We start from the raw sequence: 19,622 nt of genomic DNA on the forward strand, positions 1-19,622 counted from the left end.
GTAATTGAAGCCAGATTAAACAGCGCAGTAAATCTATATACGTATATATCAAAAAAATTCACAAAACAAAGCTTTTTCTACCTTTTTATATGCTCTAATTTTACAGAATTTATAAGGTTTTATAAGGTCTGAACATGATCCGCATATTGTGACTCCACCTGACGAGAAGTAGTTCAACTCAACCACTGGGTTGACCGACCGACAGTAATGGAATTCCTTTGCTATTCCAATAGTTTGTTACGGCACAGAAGCAATGTTACATTTATGAATTAAAAAAAACAGAACGTAATGTTAATCTTGTAAGTAGTCAGTACAAAATAATTAACAACCTTTAGGTATAAATATTTACTGATCGTGTTTTGGTTTACAAACGTTACTACCTATATCGCATATCATGACACATTCAAAATTAATGGTTAACTTTATTCAAACATGAGATTATAAAAATAAAAAAAAACTAATTGTAAATATTAAATTTAATTAAGAACAAAAATGGTTGGAGTAGAAATACTTAAAAAAAGCGAGCCTCATTATGTGCCTGGGTAAACATTATAAATCATTTATACATGCAAAATACAAAATTGTTATCAGTAATGGTTTTTGAAAATGTTAATTGTTTATTTCACGTGCTTTTAGATACGCAGGATACTGTCCTCAGCATCAATTTATGTGCGGCGAAAATTATGGTAGCCTGACGCATAAACTGTTACTCGACCCAACTATAAATCATGCAGAGAAACTTGTTCTCGTGGATAACGCAAAAGATTACGAGGTATGTGCAAAGTTGAGTGATGTCTAAAAAAATATTGCAAAGCTAAATTACAGGTGGTCAAACCTACAAAAGAGGACATCGATATCGTCAACTCGCGCTCTGATAGAACTGACGCTGTATATGCACATCCAATGGTTTCTTCTTACGATGGTATGATAAATGCTATACAATTGAATAATAAAACAAAAATTCATAACAAGTAAATATTTTCCAGGTTTTGTGCCAAATATGGCTGATGTGCGCGATAAGCCCTTTGAAATTCAAGCTATTCAAGGGGTTGCAGCCTTCGAAAGACAGCGAGTAAAGAGAAAAGCATCGATGGATCGTTTAAAAACAATTATCGATTTGCAAAGCGGCAAGAAACATCCGGAAACTTTAGAAGAGCGCCTGGTAAATTTACGACAGCACATTTATTATAACACAAAATGAAAAATAAAGTTTTGATCTCCTATATGTATAGCTACTTCGAAGCAAATTTAAATTGCCGTTGATCGATGTTCGCCCTGAGTACGCTGGTTTACAGAGAACTATTCCAGTGGATGAAAAATTTGAAAAACCTAAGGACTACAATACATCCCCATACTTTATGGATAATCTTAACTCGCAAAAATATTTCATCAATGGTGAGGCGTTTTGGAATGCCATATATTTCATGTGATTTGTCCATCACAAAACTAATTTTTACTTAAAAAATGATTATTAGGATATACTGGATATCGACCATACCGAAACACGCACTTTGGAAAAACTCATAAAAATATGACGTCCGATGGATTACGCGACTTCACATCGAATTATTTGTATAAGAAAAGAACCGAATGGGCTCCTGTAAGAGTTAGAACCGAAACGTCGGAAAATTCTTACATTCCTGTGAAAAATCATGAAATTTATAAGAAAGATACAGCACTAATGCCGACTTACACCGGTCACGTTCCTGGAGCAAAGTACAAGTAAGAAAGAAGGAGGCTTTAACTATATTGATGATTCTTACTATTGTATGCTGAGAAAATATATTTAAGTATATTCAAAAGAATAAATAAAACGATTTTGCTGTCATTTTCAGAATTGGCAAGACCTACGGATACAGTTCCAAAAATGCGCATCACTACATCGAAGAGCAACTATTTTCTCACAAATTGAAGTGCGAAAAATCTGAACAACCAGTAAAATAAGTGTGTAGATTTTTATTGTAAATAGTATATTAAATAACAAACGCATGGAAACAATATTAACAAACTTCTGGTATCTAAAATAATATCTCTTTATCACGTAATTTCAAATAACGCCTAATACTTAAGAGTTATCTTATAAAATGTGCAAAATTCGCAATCCTTTGTACATTATTCAATCACATTGACTGCACAAAACAGCAATGGCATCTCTCATCTTTTGATCCTGTAACTTTTACTGCTGTGATTTCCATTTCATTAGAGTTTCCGCGGCTTTTTTCAAATTTTCATCTTTCTGCAAAGTGTTCAAAATGAAAGTATAATATATAAAAATTTGAATAAAGATACAGAAGTAAAAATATTTTTTCCATAATCTATGTACCTTGATAAAACAGTAACGAACGTTATCTTCTCCTAAATGCTTATGCTCTTCACTGTAAAAAGCTGATGGAGGAATGCCCTGTACACCAACATTTTTGGTCATCCACTTAGTGAATCTATAATCTTTGTACTTGTCAGTTTCTTCATTAAGTTTAACTTTGTTTTCTAACGCGGTCCAGTTAGCTACCATGAAATATCCACCCTCGGGTATGGTTGGAGACATACCAACTTCTGTCAGAAATTTGGCCATATAATCTCGTTTTGGCAAAAGTTCTGCTGCAAGACTAGTAAAATAACAATCTGGCTGTCCAAATCGTTTTAGTTCTTCCTCAAATCCTATTGCAACAGCTTCCTAAGATATAAATGAACGTGGTATACATTTATTTTAAAAACCCTACATACGCAAAAAATATTATATGTTCTTTACTTGGATTGGCGTTGAACAAGTGTATACAGTATTTTGATGAACGACTTGTAAATTTTTTAATAGATTAGCTGGTCCGTAAGCCCAGCCAATTTTCCAACCTGTCACACTAAAAGTTTTACCTGCAGATCCAATCGTAATAGTACGCTCATACATATCAGGCAGTGTTGCTAAAAATAAACCAGATGAAATTCAATGATTGATGACCACTATCAAATTGGATGTGGAGAATTCTAGTCAGTTAATTACCCATTCTAATATGCTCATAGGGTTTGTAAACCATCCATTCATATACTTCATCTGATACTACAAGAACATTCCACTTCTTTGCAAGATCAGCAATGAATTCCAACTCTTCTCGAGTAAATACTTTACCTACTGGATTATGTGGAGTATTAACAATTATACCTTTGGTTTTTTCATTGAATAAACTTGCCATTTCTTTTTTATCATAAACCCAGTCCCCAGAGGAGATTTTGCCACTAGTTTTTGTCTAAAAGAAGCTTTTTTTAAGTGTCCAATTTTCATAATGTTGTATAAATATTGATAAAAATTGCAAACTATATAATTACTGGTTTTAAAGCGATAAATTTAGGAACACCTCCTGCCATTCTAATCATTGGTTCATAGCAATCAAAAAAGGGCTCAATAATAATCCACTCATCTCCTGGTGAAGTGTGACCTTGGAGAGTAGCATACAACGCTTCGTATGCTCCAGAGGTAACAAGGATTTCATTGTTTGCATCTAAAGTTCGGTTCAAAACTTTGGAATACAATTTGGCAATAGCATTTATTAATCTTGGATGCCCCTAAAAATTTCCCAGAGCTATATCAGATTTATTTCCCTGAGCTAGTTAAAAAGCAGATAAGAAACAGTCACTGTGATTGCACAATCATGTTCTGTGTATGAATCAAGCACTTGATAATAAATTGCATGACATTCAAGTTTTAATGACTGAGTACAAATGGGTATTAAGCAGGGGAAACATGTTTTGGACTTACGCACATGGTAAAATTAAAGTATTTAGTACAATTTTTAGGCAAAATAATAATTGTAATGTATTCATTAAAGTATTTGTAATGAAAATATAATTTACTTACGAAACCTCTGGTATACTGATTCAAGAGAGGATTATCACTGAGTGTCGTAGCAGCCAAAGCTTTTCTAACATTTTCCGGTGCATGAAAATCAGGAAAACCTTGTCCAAGATTCAATGGTTTGTACTTGAGAGCGAGTCCAATATACTCAACCCTGCAAAGAAAAAGTTATTAAACTCATGGAAATAAAATCACAACTTGATCGATTCGAATTGCCTTTTGATACCTACCATACTGATTTGTCATTTCCTATAAACCGATCAGGCAAATCGAATTTAGACATGGTTGCTAATTTGTATATCGACCCAAGGGAATTGTTGAGCGGTTGCGCAGTAGCAGCAGCTTTGAGTAATGGAACTCGAGACAACATCTGAAAGAGAAAAATATAAAAAGGTTATCACAAAACACAATTAATACACAGATTCCTACTGAGTTTACAAAAAAGTCAGAGCTTGCAATAACGTTTGTCAAAGTATAACTAGCCTTGTTTACAGGTTATAATTATCAATCGTTCTCTTAAACGCTAAGAACCAGACTATATCATCGCTTGGTTAGTACTGACATTATCTCTATGTTAAACAAACTCATGAATCTCCAAATCAAACAGAATGAAAACAATGAAGCATTATGGTTGATCCATATTGAATATTATATCCCAAGACTTACATAATGGGTTGGCGGGAAAATTGAGCTCTCCTCAACTATAAAACCACTGTGCGAAATTGCTCGGTTCGCACGACAGTCGCGAATAAGTAGCGAGGATACGGGAAAAACGCACGCGAGCGACTACCTACGTAAAAACGGCCGACGATCCGTGCGGAGACAGTGCAAAGTACCTAAGCACGCGACCAGCTGCTCTGATCGGGAAATGAAGACTGGCAGCCAAACAGCTGATATCTCAACAGGTTGCTCACAGCGTCTTACAATAATACTCGCTCAATTCTCCACAGATGTTCGGGAGGAAAAATTTGACACTATATACGCGACTCACGATATGGTTTTAATATAACTTGTTACGACGCGCAATTAAGTATTGAGTTATTGCCAGACTAAAGGCAGACCTGCTATTTGATGTCGAGGCTGATATTAAAATTTGATCTTTTATCAGTCTTTTTAGAACGGAAAGTATCGTTTTATTATGATAAAATAATTCGTAAAAAAAATAAAAATAACATGAGATTAAATGGTTATAAAAAAATACTCACGAGGAAATTTAAAACTTACAACAATGAAAATAAAAAATATGGAATGGACTCGTTGTTTTATGTTCACCATGGCGTCAATAAAGATCTGAAGAACTCGAGCGTTATAATACGACTACCCGAAAATCTATTACCTATATACACTTTCACAGATGGTCCTTGACCATGATGGTCACCTTGAAAAGGCCACGTAGCTTCAAACTTGTCCTTCAATGCACAAATACTTATTCAGATCAATTTGAAAGATTTACCTGCCTGAATATTAGAATAAAATAGCTATGATTCAGTAAAGAACTAGCAAAAAATATTTGATTTTATAATAATAATCACTCGTAGTTCTACACAAGACATTCGGTGAGAAAACGTCTCGGTCTGTAGCACCAGTTCAAAAACTCCCGCGCTCCGCCATCTTTATAATCATTCCTTATAACAAGACTCGGGGAACGGTGGAAGCTGAAAAAATATCACTGTTAAGAAACGAGGAGCCCGAACCGCACATGGAAAAGAATGGGCTCGCGAGCGAGACAGTCCGACGCGAGAACCGCGAGTGCAACAAGGATACGTCTATCCGAAGCTCATCTCGCTGGTTCGCGCAAACATACATGCTCTCTCTCTCTCTCTCTTGAGAGGCCGCTCCACTGTGCAAGTATATAGAATAGAGTGCCAATACCCGATGTTCGAGCAAAGTGACAGGGGCCAGTAGGCGAAGTCCCGAGTACCGTGAACACGGCCAGCAGCTCTCCAATAACCTCTCAGCTGCTCATCCAGCTCGGTTCCAGGCCCGAACGGTGCGTGTGTCTGCTTCTTTCATCTTCTTTGTCTGGCCGTCATTTGTTATACCTACGCCGGTCTATAGTGTGCGTGTGAATGTGTGTGTTCGACGAGCTGCTGATACGCTCATCGTCGTCATTTGCGAGATCCGCAGCTTCTCCAGGGAGAGCAGCTCGAATCGTCTAGCCGAATACGTACAGCGCGTGCATTAGCCGCGGGTTCCCCATCATCGTCGCAGAGAGCGAGTGTTCAGTGTAGTCCCGTTGGTAAGTAGGCGAGTAGTATAAGTATATAGCAATAGAGCCTGCGAGAGAGGTAGAGAAAGAGAGAGAGAGAGAGACGCACAGCGACACAGCACAGTATACGGAAAGGGTGTGTGGGTGCGCGCTGTGTGTGTGTATACGTATACAGGATCGACGGACGGACTCGACACTACGTCGTCTCAGTGCGCGCGCGCGTGCAAGAGGGCCGACGACGACGACGACAACGAGTAGCAGCAGCAGCAGCGCAGCAGTGTAGCTTCGTATCGTACTTATATTCTCGCTCCGACGAGGATATATCTTCGCGTGTCTGTGTGCATGCGACTGATAAGGTCCGCGCGCGCGAGAGCTGCCGTGTGTCTCTCTCTTCGACGACGCGGAATATCACAAGTGTTCGTGCAGCTCGCCATCATCAGCGAGGGGCGGAGAGAACGATCGAAACAGCAGCAGCAGCAGCAGCTCGAGTGTATAGAAGGAAGGGCTAGTCGCAGCCGCCGCCTGCTCATCCGCTGCAGCTGCTCTCGACCTCGTCGCATCACCCGGGGTAAATCTTCCTCCCGCAGCCGTCGTCCATACACCCATACTCTCGCTTTGTCTCTCTCTCTCTCTCTCTCTCTCTCTCTCTCTCTCTTTCTCTCTCTCTTTCTCTCTCACTGTGCTACATACGGTATATATACGACTCTATACATAGCTACATCCACACACACACCCATACGAACGACGGACGCGGATGTGTGCGTGCGCGGCGGCGCCCATGACTGTGTATCTCTCTATACATACTATATCGCGCCTCGACGGCGACGGCCTCCAAGTGTGCACTTTTCTCTCGCGCATATTCTATTTTATCTGCTGCCCAGCACGCGTGGCTCATTTTTTCGTTTCGGAGCTGCGGCTCCGATATCGAAACGCGACGACAGAGCCACTGTGCGCGGATAGTATGATCTCCAGAGCGAGAGAGATGGAGGTATATAGGAAAGTGGCGCAGCAGAGTGTGCTGACTGCTGATGCGGATTATCTCTCGGTCTCGCTTCGCTCTGCTCTGCTCCGCTCCGTTCTGCTCACTCACACGTACACGTACACACGCCCGACGTGTACTGTACCGAGGAGGATCCGTCGCCGAGAGTGTGTGATTTTTTTTCCCGAGTGTGCTCGACGCCGTTGTTGTTCGACACGTATTTGATCGGGAAGAGGTGTTAAAGTCACCCAATAGCGCACTGCCTATACGAGAGCTCTGCTCGTCCAGTTTTATAGGTTAGGCCGTGTGTATACACACCAGCACAGAGATTTCTCGAGCAGCCTTGTGCAAGTCACCTGTTTCCAGAGAACCTGTGTGCTTGTGTACATACTCACTCACACAGCGAGGTGTAGTGTGTACGGGAGATATCCAGATGGAGCGAGAGTCTGATGTCGTCTCGTCGACGTTGTGCCAGAGCTCCGATGCTCGTATACTGCAAGAGCGAGATGATATCAGTCAGCGCGAAATAAAGACGGCGCGTCTTTGTCTCTTCCCCGCGCGCGTCCACCTACTCCTTTATTTTTCTTTTCCGCGCGCGAACGCATCATCATCGTCGCGCGAAAACAATGGCACGTCCCGACGACCCCCTGTTACAATAATCGCTCGAATCTCGCGCAGTATATATTGCTCAATGCAATGTATTCACTCGCAACTCTCCGCTTCTTTATTTCTTCGTTTCTGCGCGTATCCGTGTGTTAGCTCGTCTGTGTGTGCGTACACATGAGTTTGTTTTGAGTTCCGAGATCGGCGAATCGCTGCGATAGACACTTTTTGTTGCTTTTTGTGTACTACAACACTTGCCAGAGAGTTTTGCAATCTGGAGCAGCGACGACGATCAGCCGCGTGATTCGGTTACTCGCAGCAGTAGCGGCAGAAGTGGTCGAAAGTCCGACGCGTGAAGATGAAGTGTGCTTAGTTATATATTTCGACGACGGAGAAGCAGCCGAGAGGATCGTGCTATTTTTCCTTTCCTTTGTTTTGGAAAGCGCAGAGCAGGAACGAGCTCTGCCTCTATACTCAGCTGCGCAGCCGACGACATCGAGGTCGGCATGTGCGCCCTGAGGTTCTCCACTCCTGTACGTGTAATCACTGCGCTTAATCGACGTCTGTCAACGAGTCTGTATCCGCTCGGAATTTCCGCGTCGATTGTGATTGTCGCGCTGTCTGCTATTACAACGTCGTCGATCATATGATCGTAAAAACCCGGCCGTAGAACGCCTGCTTGGCGCGGTAATAAAAAGAAATAAGGCGCGAAAAAATGCCAAGGCCGTCGCGAATAAACGTAATTTCTCGCGCACGGGCGTGTGTAATATGCGACTTGGAAATCGGTTTTCATGGAAAAACGCCGGCGCGCGCGACTTTGGTGTATTATCTCTTTAGAGCTACTGCTGCTCCAAAATGATTGCGAGTTATAATTATAACGATTGCGCGCTTTATGTAACGCGCGCGCGTGCACGAGTGAGATATTGTGATAGGGTGGGTAATAGATGTGTGTATAATTCTTTTGACTATACGTATTCGGTGCTTTAATTCGTCTACAGCAATTAAACAATGGTGTACATCGCGAAGTGAAGAAAAACCAGCGCTAGTCTCAGGAAAAGACAGGTCGATATGGGGAACTGGATTAAGAATAATATGCGCTTATACGTTATCAGCAGCGACGGCTTCGTGATTTGAATTCTTCGGAATTTCGTCGGGTTATTTGCTTATGCGTAAAACAAAGCCGCGTTCCCACAGTCCTGGTGACTAATCGTACTGTTTATCTCGCAGGCTCTGATTCAAAACACTCAGCGAGTTATCCCCGTAGAAGTGTATAAAGTCGACTATATATCCATTACTTCTTGATAATTGATCGTGATCGAACACACCTTTGTGCAGTTCGGAATATGTGCATGTGTACTATACTCGCGCGTTTCAAGTTGATTCGTCTCTCTCTAGAGAGGGAGAGAGAGAGAAAGACCGACCGATGCGAGTTATGCAGGCGGCGCTTTAAGTGAGGCTTATTTTAGTCGTTTATGATCCGCCGGCGCATATGCGCGACGATAATTTCGCTCGTGTAAACAAACTATTTGAGGCGCAATGATTGTCGAATTTTTTTTTATTCTTCTTCCTCGTGCTGCAGGCGTGTCAGTTGTGAACGTTCCGAGCTTATCCCCGCGCGGGCATCGTTTATTTATCCAAAGCGTTCGCATGAATCTTTTATGAAAATATCGATTCTGGAGACCAAGCACGGAGGGCGAAAAATTAATGACGGAAGTCTCGACGTTAAATTACCACGAAGGTAGCTTCCAGTTTGAGTGAGTTAATATTCGAGCAGAGGGAAATTAACGATTCAGAGTCCGAAACGTACTCGTAGACCTCGAAAAGGATTTTCCTCCGGATGCCGACGAAAAAATCGAGAAACAGTTACGGTATCGAACCGCAGAGAGAGAGAGAGAGAGAGAAAGCGAGAAGCAAACCGAAATCGTAAAAGTCACTGGGGCGGAACCGTTCATCGAGAGAGTATATTATAATACGCGCGCGAGTCCTGAAAAGACACGAGCGAAACGCTGCACTTTTCCGAGCGGCACTTTCCTCGCGCGATCGAACTCTGCACTCGTAGAGAGAGACAAACACCTGTCATTTATACGCTCATATATTTTTCCAAGCGCGCACAGCACAACAATCGACGATAACGTATGCGTGTGTGATAATATAGACACGTACACATACAGTATACTCACACAAAACGCGAGAGAGTCGAACGGACGGACGAAAGTGGAATTTCCGCGATGGGGCAGGACGACGATGACGAAGGAGGTGGGAGTATACGCGCGCGCGCGCGCGGGAGGAGGGAAAACTCTGGCCTCGTGGAAGGGGTAATACGGTAAACAGTGTACGTCCGGAAGTCAACTCGTCCGCAGCGCGAACTCCTCGAAGTCTTCGCCGTCGCTCTTTTTTTATACGCCGAGTAATACTTAGTTTAGTCATCAGGTAAGCGAGCGCTATACATATACACTTCGTCGGAGTGTGACGTCCGCGCGCGGGGGCGGTGACAAGTTCAGGGCTCGCTGTAGAGCCGAGTGCGATGTCGCTGTGTGTTAGTGCACGATTATCATTACGCGAGAGTATAGTAACGCCGTCCGAATTTCGTCGCCGTGTGTGCCGCAGACTTTGATTTCGCTTACGTAAACAAACTATCCGGCAGAGAGAGACTATACACTGGTCAGTGTGCAAGTATGCGTGTATAGCTATACGATACAATACGTGTCCGTCTGGTACGGGATTCCGGAGTCGCAGTGAATTTCTAACCTCTGTTCGCTGCGCTCTCTCTCTCTCTCTCTTTCTGCAGCATAGTGTTTTGTGTGTGTCATCGTCGAACGCGCCTTGTCCCCAGTGTACGTGTGTGTGTAAATGCTGTGCATTGCATATAGTATATACTTATACGAGACGTGGTGAATGTAACCTGTTCGCGTTGTAAGCGATCGTGATATCGCAGGCTCCGCGAGGATTGATTCCGCAGACTCGCGACTAGTGTGCCTCCTTCATTGATATATAGCTCCGCGAGCATCACGACGTTCGCGACCTTCGTCGAACGCGAGTCCACTAATGAATACAGATCTTTTCTGCTGTCGTTGCACAGTCTGGCGTTAGAATTTGCGCAGGAGCGAAGTCACTTCGTCCGTGTTATGTGTGTGTGTGTGTGTGTGTGTGTGTATCATGAGTATATGCCTGTGTGCGTTTCCGTACGAGCAAGAGAGAAGGAGCTTATAGGTGCGCGCGTGATTCCGCCTCCGGGAAAGGATTCTGGCCGCTAATGTTTTGTAAATACGCAAAGGCTCTGAAGAGCTGCTAATGAAATTATGAGATTAGTGCGATACACAACTACACTCAGTTTTCTGATTACCGATGAAGAGAGAGAGAGAGAGAGAGAGAGAGAGAGAGAGAGAGAGAGAGAGAGAGAGAGAGAGATAAGAGATCAGGTTGAGCGAGTTTTTCTGCGATGCTCCGTGTGTCGTCTGTTCGAGGTTCTGTTGCCGAGCTTTCGAGCTTGTGGTGCTTTGGAAATACACATATCGATTTTTATTAAAATGCCATTTCATTTCTGCACAAATAAGTCCCTTATCTGAAGCACCGTTTGAGCATAAATAGACTGTTATCTTGTAGAATGGACTTTTGGTTAAATCTACTGTAGCGAATGATACACATGTTTATTTTATCGTATCAAGTTTTATTGAGAAAATTGTTTGATAACTTGTATTCCGATGCTAATGTGCCCAGTGCGCAGGCTTTTTGATTTTACTAAAGTTTCATTTTGTTCTTTCTTGTTTTTTCTCTAGGTCACCATGGCTAACAGGGGTACGGCCCAGAGGCCAAATGGCACGCAGGGCAAAATATGTCAGTTCAAACTGGTATTACTTGGCGAATCTGCTGTTGGAAAATCCAGTCTTGTACTGAGGTTTGTTAAAGGTCAATTCCATGAGTACCAAGAAAGTACTATTGGAGGTGCGTTCAAACTTTTCTCTTACCTAAATGCAAGATTCATGCATATGTTATAGCAAACTTTTGCATTTCTAATTCCTTCTCCATTTACAGCTGCATTTTTGACACAAACTGTTTGTTTGGATGAGACGACTGTGAAGTTTGAGATTTGGGATACCGCAGGACAGGAACGTTATCATAGTCTTGCACCCATGTACTATCGTGGAGCACAGGCAGCTATTGTGGTGTACGACATAACAAATCAGGTCAGTTTACTAATTCTATATTAGAAGAGTCAAAATGTGACTCTTAATTCAAGTAAGGATTGAAATACTTCAATCTAATATGAATCGTTGCATTAATACTACTTGATGCATCATTCTTATTCAAGCTCAATCACATTGCAATATAATAACTGATACCAATTCAAGCAAATTTTTTAAACAAAAACATCAAATGTAAAACGTAAAGAATAGAACAAATTTAAAGCATTAACATTGAATTGACACTCGATACAGGACACATTTATGCGCGCGACAACGTGGGTGAAAGAACTACAACGGCAAGCCAGTCCGAGCATAGTGATAGCGCTAGCAGGAAACAAAGCAGACCTCGGAAATAAGCGAGTCGTGGAATTTGAAGAAGCCCAGGCATACGCCGACGAGAACGGCCTCCTCTTTATGGAAACATCTGCCAAGACAGCGATGAACGTCAACGATATATTCCTTGCTATTGGTAATAATTTTTTGTTTTAATTTAGTCTTAAACTTGGCCGATTTTTTTCCTACCATAACTTGAAAGAATTGATAAATTATTATTATTTTTTACTATAATGTACGATATGATAGAACTCTGTTTATTTTGTTACAGCTAAGAAACTTCCAAAGAACGAACAAGCAGGAAACGCGAGTACAAGTGGGCAAGGGCGCCGACTAGTCGAATCAGAAGGGCAAAAGCCAGCTACCGGCAACTGCTGCAAGTGATTAACCAAATCCGTATGTGTTGCACACACTAAATTGGTATCTATTTTTGCAGTAGTTAAATTTATGCTCACATTAATGAATTGAAGAGATCACTGGAAAATGGGCCGAATTGTCAGTTTTAAAATGGCTTGAACTCGAGGTTCGCGATAAATATCGTGTTGTGTATCTCTGTACGCCATTGACATGTATTTTTATAACGAAAAACGGTGAAGGCAGGCGAAATAATTTTTCGAATGCACATAGCTGCGCATTTATATCCTTCTTTGGGATTCCGAATTCTCAATTGATAAAGCTGATTGACACTAAAAAAACATGAGAAAAAGACAAGAAATGAAAACAAAAACACTTTTATATTAGTATTGCCAAGTAGGGATCGCAAAGTTTAGTTAATCAGATTATATTACGTTTATAAATGTATTGCAGATTTTCAAGGCAAGCAAGCCTTGCTTTTACATATTATAATTTTTAATATTATTATTATTATTATTATTATTATTATTATTATCATAATACTGTAGGGTATTGAATAGAGAATTAAGTTTAAGGAGAAATGCTCATCATAAATGAATTGTTGTACAATGAAACTGATTTTATGCGTGATGAACGAATCAAGTAATTTAGATTTTATAAACGTGAGAGTGTGCATGCAAGTGCATATTGGTATTCGAGTTGGAACCTTTTAAATTGTTTATTCACGCTGTCCATTCATATATAGTAAGGATAATGCACGTAAAATTGCTATTGTATTCGACACTTAAGCATATTTGTTGTTGATTGATTCCTTATTGGATCGAATTCTTTCTAATTGTTACTTTTTCTTTCTCCGTCCTGATGTAATGTATAATTTAGAAAAAGAACCAATCATTTTGTATCCTTGATTCATTTGTAGCTTGCCAAAATGAAATTAAATTTTTATTTGTCAAGACACTCTCCATGCATTTTCCGTTTTCTGGCTTTTGTCTCCATTTGTTAAGTAGTTAGTAGTAGATTAAAAAACAATAATGCTGGTCGACGAAATAATCCAAGCGTTTAGAATATAAACGTATGTTGCGCTCTTAGAGTATGAAAAACGAGCGGTAAGTATAAAACTGCGTATGACATACACAAAAATTGTTTAATATAACTGCTCGTATCAAAACAAATTTCGTACAGAACTGAAAGATAGTTTTAACTTTGCTATTAACCCATGGAACACAAAATGGCGCCGGTTGTCTAAGAGATTTTCTATTCTTAAATGATTTTGATCTTTAATAATACGCAAATTAGTTTCTAACTTTTTTTGTTTTATTTATTTTATTGTTTTTATAGTGCACTTGGTTCAACCGTTTGTATTAATAGATATTGATTTCCGTTTGATTTCAGATTTGTACCATAATCAAGAAAAGTAAATACATCATAAATGTGTCCACAATGAATTTAAATGGAGTATACACCGGAATAAACTACAAAAAGTGGTACGAGGTGAAATGTGCGACATGAACAATTATTACACGTGTGATTGAGAATCACGTATATGCGTATCCTCAATGCGATCTAACGATGTCACCTTTTTTTTGAAAGAAAAAAGTTAAGGTCTGCTGTAATCGCGCGCACGCGGAACTCCCGTTTGTAATTTTAGTAGCAAAAACTGGGCGGTGTTCGTTATAAATATATAAATACACGATAAGATAAATCATATAGGTGATATGATTTGTGTAATAAGTAATAATAATAATAATAATAATAATAATAATAATAATAATGATAATAACAACAACAGAAACAACTACACACTGAAATATACATGTATATATGCATATGTAAATACATATATACATGTATATGCGTATATGTATGGTAATAATATTGACAAAAATTTTGGCACGCAAATCTTGTAAGATAGTAGAGGCCATTCCTGCTGCTATAATTATTACGCATTCTCTTTGTTAGGAATCATACCGTGTATAACACTTTTACTCTAAAATATATTGTATATTAATTTTATCGATAAAAAATCATTATAAATTATAAACGATTATACGAGGAGAGAGAAAAAATAAACTTGTGAATATTAAAAAATCGAACGCTCTTGAACTCTACGTTATCTTTTTTTCTCAAGACCAACTTCGGAGGGTTTCTTTCGCTTTACGGATCTTTATGATGATTTTTTTTTTAAAATAAAGTGCAATTGTCCAACGTTTTCGTCAACAATGTCCAAAAAACTTGCTGTGCAGTGCCAATGTAAGAAAAGAGCCCTTCAAGATCTCAGCAAGGAGTCATTTGAGTTCGCTGATACTATAGTAGATGTCGAAAGGATTTTTCTGTCAGAGTGCGATTTGGTTAAAAAATATCTATTGTCCTCGAGGAAATTGGTATCAGAACCTAACATACAGTACACCGTGGATTACGATGACCTTTGCAAACCCTGGCCTTCATCCGAGCATCCGACATTCAAACAATATGACGATGTCGCTCTCAAACCAATGTTGTGCACTTGGAAATTCATTAATATACAAGATATTGAGTGCATAAAACAGCATTTGTTTGATAAAAATGCAATTAAATTTATTATTGGTACAATTGTATATTAAAATTAATTAATTAATATACGTTTAAAAAAGTGCTTTCGATTTTGTTAATTTTATTTTAGAACAAAAGTTACCTGACACTCTTTTATTTAAGAATCAAAGTAAAGAAGTATTTCTAGAATATGCATGGATGATTTTCGAATTCGCGAGGTATGTTTAGAGTAAATGATTTAGTTTCAGTTCTCTTTTTCTAGAAAAAGTATATTTATTTTTATTAACCGTTAAAATTTGTCTATGCATGTATTTACAATATTGATTTATAATTGCAGAGATAATGGTTTTTCTGGAAAAGGAATATCGTCAATACTGGGTATACTTTATTTAACTCATCGATTTTTCCTCTCCGATTTTTGGCGGACAGCACGTGAGGTTTATGCTTTTTTCGCAGACAGCATTTATCTTCATGGATTTTTGGTTAGCTATTTACACAAGTTTAGTTTGTATGATGTTCTATAAACGTATATTCAAATATTGTAGAAACCGCCAGAAAGCGACATGGTATTCACTTTTTCTGAAAGCAATAAACTGCTTGATATGTTTCGGTCTTCGTACATGCAAAAATTAGAATTACTACGATCAGCATGCATTCCCAGTCATAATTTGATACTTAAAATATCGAAGTGTAATACGACACATCCTTTGAATCATTGAATCAAACTGAATCGAGATGTATTTTTTATAAAAAACTATGGTATATTCACTCATAAAAAATATAATTACAAATATAATTAAATAAAAATCGTGTAGTCAATTTAATATGAGCCGCATGTGTAATATTACTAAAGAATCAAGTTATTTGTCTATGAAAATTCTATAACAATTATATGAAATAAATGTGATTACAAAAATTACACGCTTAAAAAGTTTTCATCGTGCGCTAGAAGTGATATACCCGCCATCGGTCGTATCTTCGTGTGTTTGTCTGGCCAGTTGTATGCTTTTATTGACTTGTGAAATTTTCGGAATCTGATTCGATAAGTATTTTAAACCGGGATACCACTTATAGTGTCCCTTGGTCGAACTTTTTTCTATAATACCATTATGCTTTTCTCTGTATTCCTGAAAAGTTTTCTTTGCGTGAGTGTGATTGTCGTTATCGATTTGTGTTTTTAAATATTCCCTATGTGAGCTTACCTTTTTGAAATGATAGTAACTTGCAACTGGCTCACTTATTTTATAGTTTCCATCGTTTCGTTTAGCGAACGATTTCTCTTGTTGCGAGGCTAACGCGTGACCATTACAAACTACAGCCGCTTGTTTCGTTGCAGGTTTACGTATAAATTTTAGTCTTTTCCTAAGAGTCATATTAGCTCGTTTCAGACGCTTTATACTAGTCGTATAATTTCTGGAATTAATACGATTGTCTTCAACATGTTTACACTACGAGAATTTAATATAAGAATAGCTTCAATCAGCTCACCTCTTTTCGTTGCTGATATGTGAAAGTTGCTGCTGTTTGTCGCGTAATCTTTCTTGGAGAGTGCAGGCCGTGCGCTTCTGCTCTTTCATCCAGATACGTACCCATCCGAGCACATACTTGGTTTCTTCGCAGACCTCGGATCGACTTACCTTCATCTTGGTGAGCTCCGTCGAAAGACAGTCCAGCGATTGCGTCTTGGTATCACATTCGGTCCTTAACTCGACAATGGAACTCTGCATATCTTCCAGCTGTAGAACTATGTCTTCCAACTAAAGTCATTTATAATTTTGTAGTTTATCATTGTTGATTTTTATATAAGTCTGTTTGCTTAACTTTTCATAATAATCGTGTACGCGTACAGAAATGCGCGCATATTTATTTAACAATTACCTCAGTCATGCACTTATTGTAGTTTTCCTCAAGTGACTTGTTTTGACGCAGCAGCTCAACATTCTTTTCTGTACACGTTTGAAACTTCTGGTTAAGACAGGTAAGCTTCTTTTCCAGCAGCATTATTTCGTCTTTATAGCGTTTTTCCTACGAAAGTCAATGCACCCTTTCACAACGGTTTCTGGAGGAGTCTACGGGGAAATGGAAAGGGAATATCTCTATCGATTGGAATGATCTCGAACCATAGAAGTAATATTTGTAAAAAATAAAAAAAAATAAAAAGCAAATAGCTTGATTCGGTAAGATTTTAAAATTAAAATGGATCGTGGAATGCTTTCAGACATTATTCTTGAAATAATTAATTATATTATACTCACACTGCTTTCAAATTTGGACGAACACGTGTTGAATTTTGCTTGAACCACTGATAACGCTTCAGTTTTTGCAGAAAGCTCTTCTTCAGTGTCTTTGAGTTTTTTTTTAAATTTTGAAATTTCTTCGAATTCATCGTTCTTTTTTACTTTAGATCGGTGACAGGCAGCATTCTCCTAAAAACAATATCCTGTATAAATAATTGTCAAATTTTTTATTTTGTTCACCTTAATAGCTTGCAAACTACCGATTGCTCTAAAGGCTCCAAATGTTTTCGTTCAACTGCGTGATCACAAAAGTCTTTCAAAGTTTTTGTATAACGTATTTGCATTTCCATTGATTCAGCACAGGCGATACGTAACTGCAACATGTTTACATATGTAGTTATTAAAGGTGTAGTGCAAATCAGGTAACAGCATAATAATGATAAATATTTGCTTTTACCTCTTGCTGCAAACATTTCACCTCTATTTTCGCACTATCTAATTTGGTTCTCATCGCGTCTAGTTTAATTTTTAAAAATTCATTTTCTTTCTGTAATTTGAGTGATAATCAATAATAAAAATTACTATTTATTTAAAAATGATTTATATAAAATACCTGGTAATTTTTTTGATCTAACAAATATAAATTCATAATATAGATTTGACATTCAGCGTTCCTTAATTCATTTTCTAATTCTTCTATCTGAAAATTGAAACAGTTAACAAACTTAGGTAAATACCTATTTATCTTACTTTGATACAAAGTTTGCCAATAAAAATTATATGCTTACCTTTTCCTTTGCAGAAGAGAGTTCGTTTTCATGCTGAGTAATTTTCGACTTATACTTTTCAATTTGTACTTTCAAATCACTTAATTTTTTCGTCAAACAGTTTTTATCAAGCTTTAACTCCTCAACAGTCTACAATTAAAATCAAATTTATAAATGAAAGCTTTGCGTTTGCAAGTACTTATACATTGTGTTGAATGCATTTTTATTTACCTTTTTGTATCGCTCATTTTTTAAACGCATTGCTTCTAATTCTGACTTAAAATTTTTAACGGATAACTCTCTCATTCCCATTTTCTTCATTTCTTCTTCAATTATATTAAAATCAAATTTGTAAGTTTGCAACTGGTATTTCAAGTCATTAATCTCAATATATAACCTTTCAATTTGCTCTTTTTCAGAATCTAATGCTTTACAAGATTTTTCATAACTACTCCTAAATTCGGTCAAAGTAAATAAAAATACTTTTGTTGAACGAAAAAAAAAATACAAATTTATTGGTATCAGAGCGTACCTTAATTTATCATTTTCTTCGTATACTTTATCATTCTTATTTTGAAGATTACAGCATTGTCTTTCCAAACCATTTTTTGCATACTCTAGTTCATGTATCTACCAAGGCAGAAGAAAATAAAACGTTCAATCCGCTTATTAATTTTTTTAAGTTAAAAAAGAATTAATGTGATACCCTACCGTGGATTTCATGTCTGAAAATTTTTGGTTTTTAGAATCTAACTCCTCCTGTAACAAAATTTTAGCCATTAGTAAAAGATTTTCGAATATGTTCTACTTTTACTTAATTATACAGTAAAAAATGTAAAGTAACTCATTAACAAATGCAATACAATCAGACTTTGGACAGTTTATTTGAAACGTTTGAATAACAATCTATTTTTAATTAGTAGAATAAAATGCCAGTATCAGATACGCAAGTAAAAACATTAGGGATACGGTGTGCATTTGGATTATTTGAGCACATTAAACATACCTGATATTTTAACAAAATAACATAATAAATAAAGTGCAACATAAACGCGTTCAAGAATTCTTCATATTTCAGGAGACTGATCCTCTTCTGCAGTGTGCTAATAGCATCTCGTTGAAGCTCTAAAAGCGCAGCTTGTTCGCTAGCCTGTAATTAAAATAAAATATAGAAAATATTTTCACAAACCAACATATTCACATATTCGCAACAGAACTAATCCAGAATGGAAAAAATTAATCTTACCTCGCTATAGCAATCGTTGTACTGGCTCTGAGTCTCGGCGAGGTACAAATTCAACGATCGTATTATTTGACCCTTGTTAAAATTCTAAAAATCATGTTTTGTTTTTCTTTTTATTTGGAAATTAAGAGTGTTTGTCAACGCGGTTACAAGCCACAGATAAGAGCTTTAACTTACTCGTATTTATTGTATGTACAAACCATGCGCAATCCGTTGGATTTCATAGCACTCAAAACTGAGTTTAAAAACTCATTCGTCTTTCGATATATTAGCACACTGCACACTGCGTTAGTATAAATTAAAAGCTGGAAATCGTAAAACTAAAAATATTCCGCAATGG

The 19,622-nt window shown here is 38.1% G+C and overlaps 4 protein-coding genes across 56 annotated transcripts; 2 read left to right on the forward strand and 2 right to left on the reverse strand.

Annotated features, from left to right (window-relative positions):
- Nucleotides 1–352: 352 nt before the first annotated feature.
- Nucleotides 353–2,721, forward strand: LOC100119244 (UPF0605 protein GA14893). The gene is made up of 7 exons (XM_008209846.3): nucleotides 353–542; nucleotides 637–772; nucleotides 826–922; nucleotides 987–1,162; nucleotides 1,233–1,395; nucleotides 1,476–1,722; nucleotides 1,836–2,721. Exons 1-7 carry the CDS (start codon nucleotides 493–495, stop codon nucleotides 1,942–1,944), a joined length of 978 nt encoding a protein of 325 aa, XP_008208068.1. The 5' UTR covers nucleotides 353–492; the 3' UTR covers nucleotides 1,945–2,721.
- Nucleotides 1,942–10,712, reverse strand: LOC100119206 (kynurenine--oxoglutarate transaminase 3). Of its 12 annotated transcripts, XM_032596524.1 has the most exons (9): nucleotides 5,377–5,499; nucleotides 5,069–5,301; nucleotides 4,075–4,214; nucleotides 3,848–3,998; nucleotides 3,319–3,555; nucleotides 2,996–3,239; nucleotides 2,750–2,916; nucleotides 2,324–2,674; nucleotides 1,945–2,236 (listed from the first exon to the last, which is right to left on the reverse strand). In XM_032596524.1, exons 2-9 carry the CDS (start codon nucleotides 5,117–5,119, stop codon nucleotides 2,177–2,179), a joined length of 1,401 nt encoding a protein of 466 aa, XP_032452415.1. In that variant the 5' UTR covers nucleotides 5,120–5,301; nucleotides 5,377–5,499; the 3' UTR covers nucleotides 1,945–2,176. The 12 variants fall into 12 exon arrangements, with proteins under 12 accessions (XP_031778993.1, XP_032452415.1, XP_031778989.1 ...); XM_031923133.2 differs by lacking the exons at nucleotides 5,069–5,301; nucleotides 5,377–5,499 and adding an exon at nucleotides 4,328–4,491 and having other exon boundaries at nucleotides 1,942–2,236; XM_031923129.2 differs by lacking the exons at nucleotides 5,069–5,301; nucleotides 5,377–5,499 and adding an exon at nucleotides 10,538–10,712.
- Nucleotides 5,521–15,139, forward strand: LOC100119168 (ras-related protein Rab-5C). Of its 42 annotated transcripts, none has more exons than XM_032596533.1 (6): nucleotides 5,521–5,834; nucleotides 11,412–11,577; nucleotides 11,668–11,819; nucleotides 12,072–12,288; nucleotides 12,424–12,548; nucleotides 13,899–15,139. In XM_032596533.1, exons 2-5 carry the CDS (start codon nucleotides 11,418–11,420, stop codon nucleotides 12,534–12,536), a joined length of 642 nt encoding a protein of 213 aa, XP_032452424.1. In that variant the 5' UTR covers nucleotides 5,521–5,834; nucleotides 11,412–11,417; the 3' UTR covers nucleotides 12,537–12,548; nucleotides 13,899–15,139. The 42 variants fall into 42 exon arrangements, 38 of the variants coding, with proteins under 38 accessions (XP_032452424.1, XP_032452443.1, XP_032452423.1 ...); XM_032596552.1 differs by having other exon boundaries at nucleotides 5,545–5,834; nucleotides 12,424–12,572; XR_004344562.1 differs by having other exon boundaries at nucleotides 5,549–6,083; nucleotides 12,424–13,612; nucleotides 13,899–15,138.
- A 147-nt stretch (nucleotides 15,140–15,286) lies between these two features.
- Nucleotides 15,287–19,558, reverse strand: LOC107980714 (intracellular protein transport protein USO1). The gene is made up of 13 exons (XM_032596520.1): nucleotides 19,046–19,558; nucleotides 18,751–18,798; nucleotides 18,572–18,669; nucleotides 18,271–18,493; nucleotides 18,061–18,189; nucleotides 17,886–17,972; nucleotides 17,730–17,819; nucleotides 17,533–17,646; nucleotides 17,291–17,461; nucleotides 16,914–17,060; nucleotides 16,524–16,792; nucleotides 16,238–16,448; nucleotides 15,287–16,162 (listed from the first exon to the last, which is right to left on the reverse strand). Exons 1-13 carry the CDS (start codon nucleotides 19,085–19,087, stop codon nucleotides 15,971–15,973), a joined length of 1,821 nt encoding a protein of 606 aa, XP_032452411.1. The 5' UTR covers nucleotides 19,088–19,558; the 3' UTR covers nucleotides 15,287–15,970.
- Between the last annotated feature and the right edge of the window lie 64 nt (nucleotides 19,559–19,622).

This window comes from Nasonia vitripennis, chromosome 2, assembly GCF_009193385.2.
Source record: "Nasonia vitripennis strain AsymCx chromosome 2, Nvit_psr_1.1, whole genome shotgun sequence".
Classification (NCBI taxonomy): Eukaryota; Metazoa; Arthropoda; class Insecta; order Hymenoptera; family Pteromalidae; genus Nasonia; species Nasonia vitripennis.

Bases quoted from the DNA above. Each gene is read 5' to 3' on its own strand.
- LOC100119244 (XM_008209846.3), top strand. From the start codon at position 493: ATGGTTGGAGTAGAAATACTTAAAAAAAGCGAGCCTCATTATGTGCCT. The intron at 923-986 runs GTATGATAAATG...AATATTTTCCAG, and splicing joins AATGGTTTCTTCTTACGATG to GTTTTGTGCCAAATATGGCT. The intron at 1,396-1,475 runs GTGAGGCGTTTT...AATGATTATTAG, and splicing joins GCAAAAATATTTCATCAATG to GATATACTGGATATCGACCA.
- LOC100119206 (XM_031923129.2), bottom strand. From the start codon at position 10,642: ATGCTCGCGGAGCTATATATCAATGAAGGAGGCACACTAGTCGCGAGT. The intron at 3,556-3,847 runs GTAAGTAAATTA...GGAAATTTTTAG, and splicing joins ATCAGTATACCAGAGGTTTC to GGGCATCCAAGATTAATAAA. The intron at 2,237-2,323 runs GTACATAGATTA...AACACTTTGCAG, and splicing joins TTCGTTACTGTTTTATCAAG to AAAGATGAAAATTTGAAAAA.
- LOC100119168 (XM_032596543.1), top strand. From the start codon at position 10,935: ATGAGATTAGTGCGATACACAACTACACTCAGTTTTCTGATTACCGAT. The intron at 11,100-11,411 runs GTTCTGTTGCCG...TTTTTTCTCTAG, and splicing joins CCGTGTGTCGTCTGTTCGAG to GTCACCATGGCTAACAGGGG. The intron at 11,820-12,071 runs GTCAGTTTACTA...CACTCGATACAG, and splicing joins TGTACGACATAACAAATCAG to GACACATTTATGCGCGCGAC.
- LOC107980714 (XM_032596520.1), bottom strand. From the start codon at position 19,087: ATGTTGCACTTTATTTATTATGTTATTTTGTTAAAATATCAG. The intron at 16,449-16,523 runs GTGAGCTGATTG...TATTAATTCCAG, and splicing joins CATATCAGCAACGAAAAGAG to AAATTATACGACTAGTATAA. The intron at 16,163-16,237 runs GTAAGCTCACAT...AAAACTTTTCAG, and splicing joins GTTACTATCATTTCAAAAAG to GAATACAGAGAAAAGCATAA.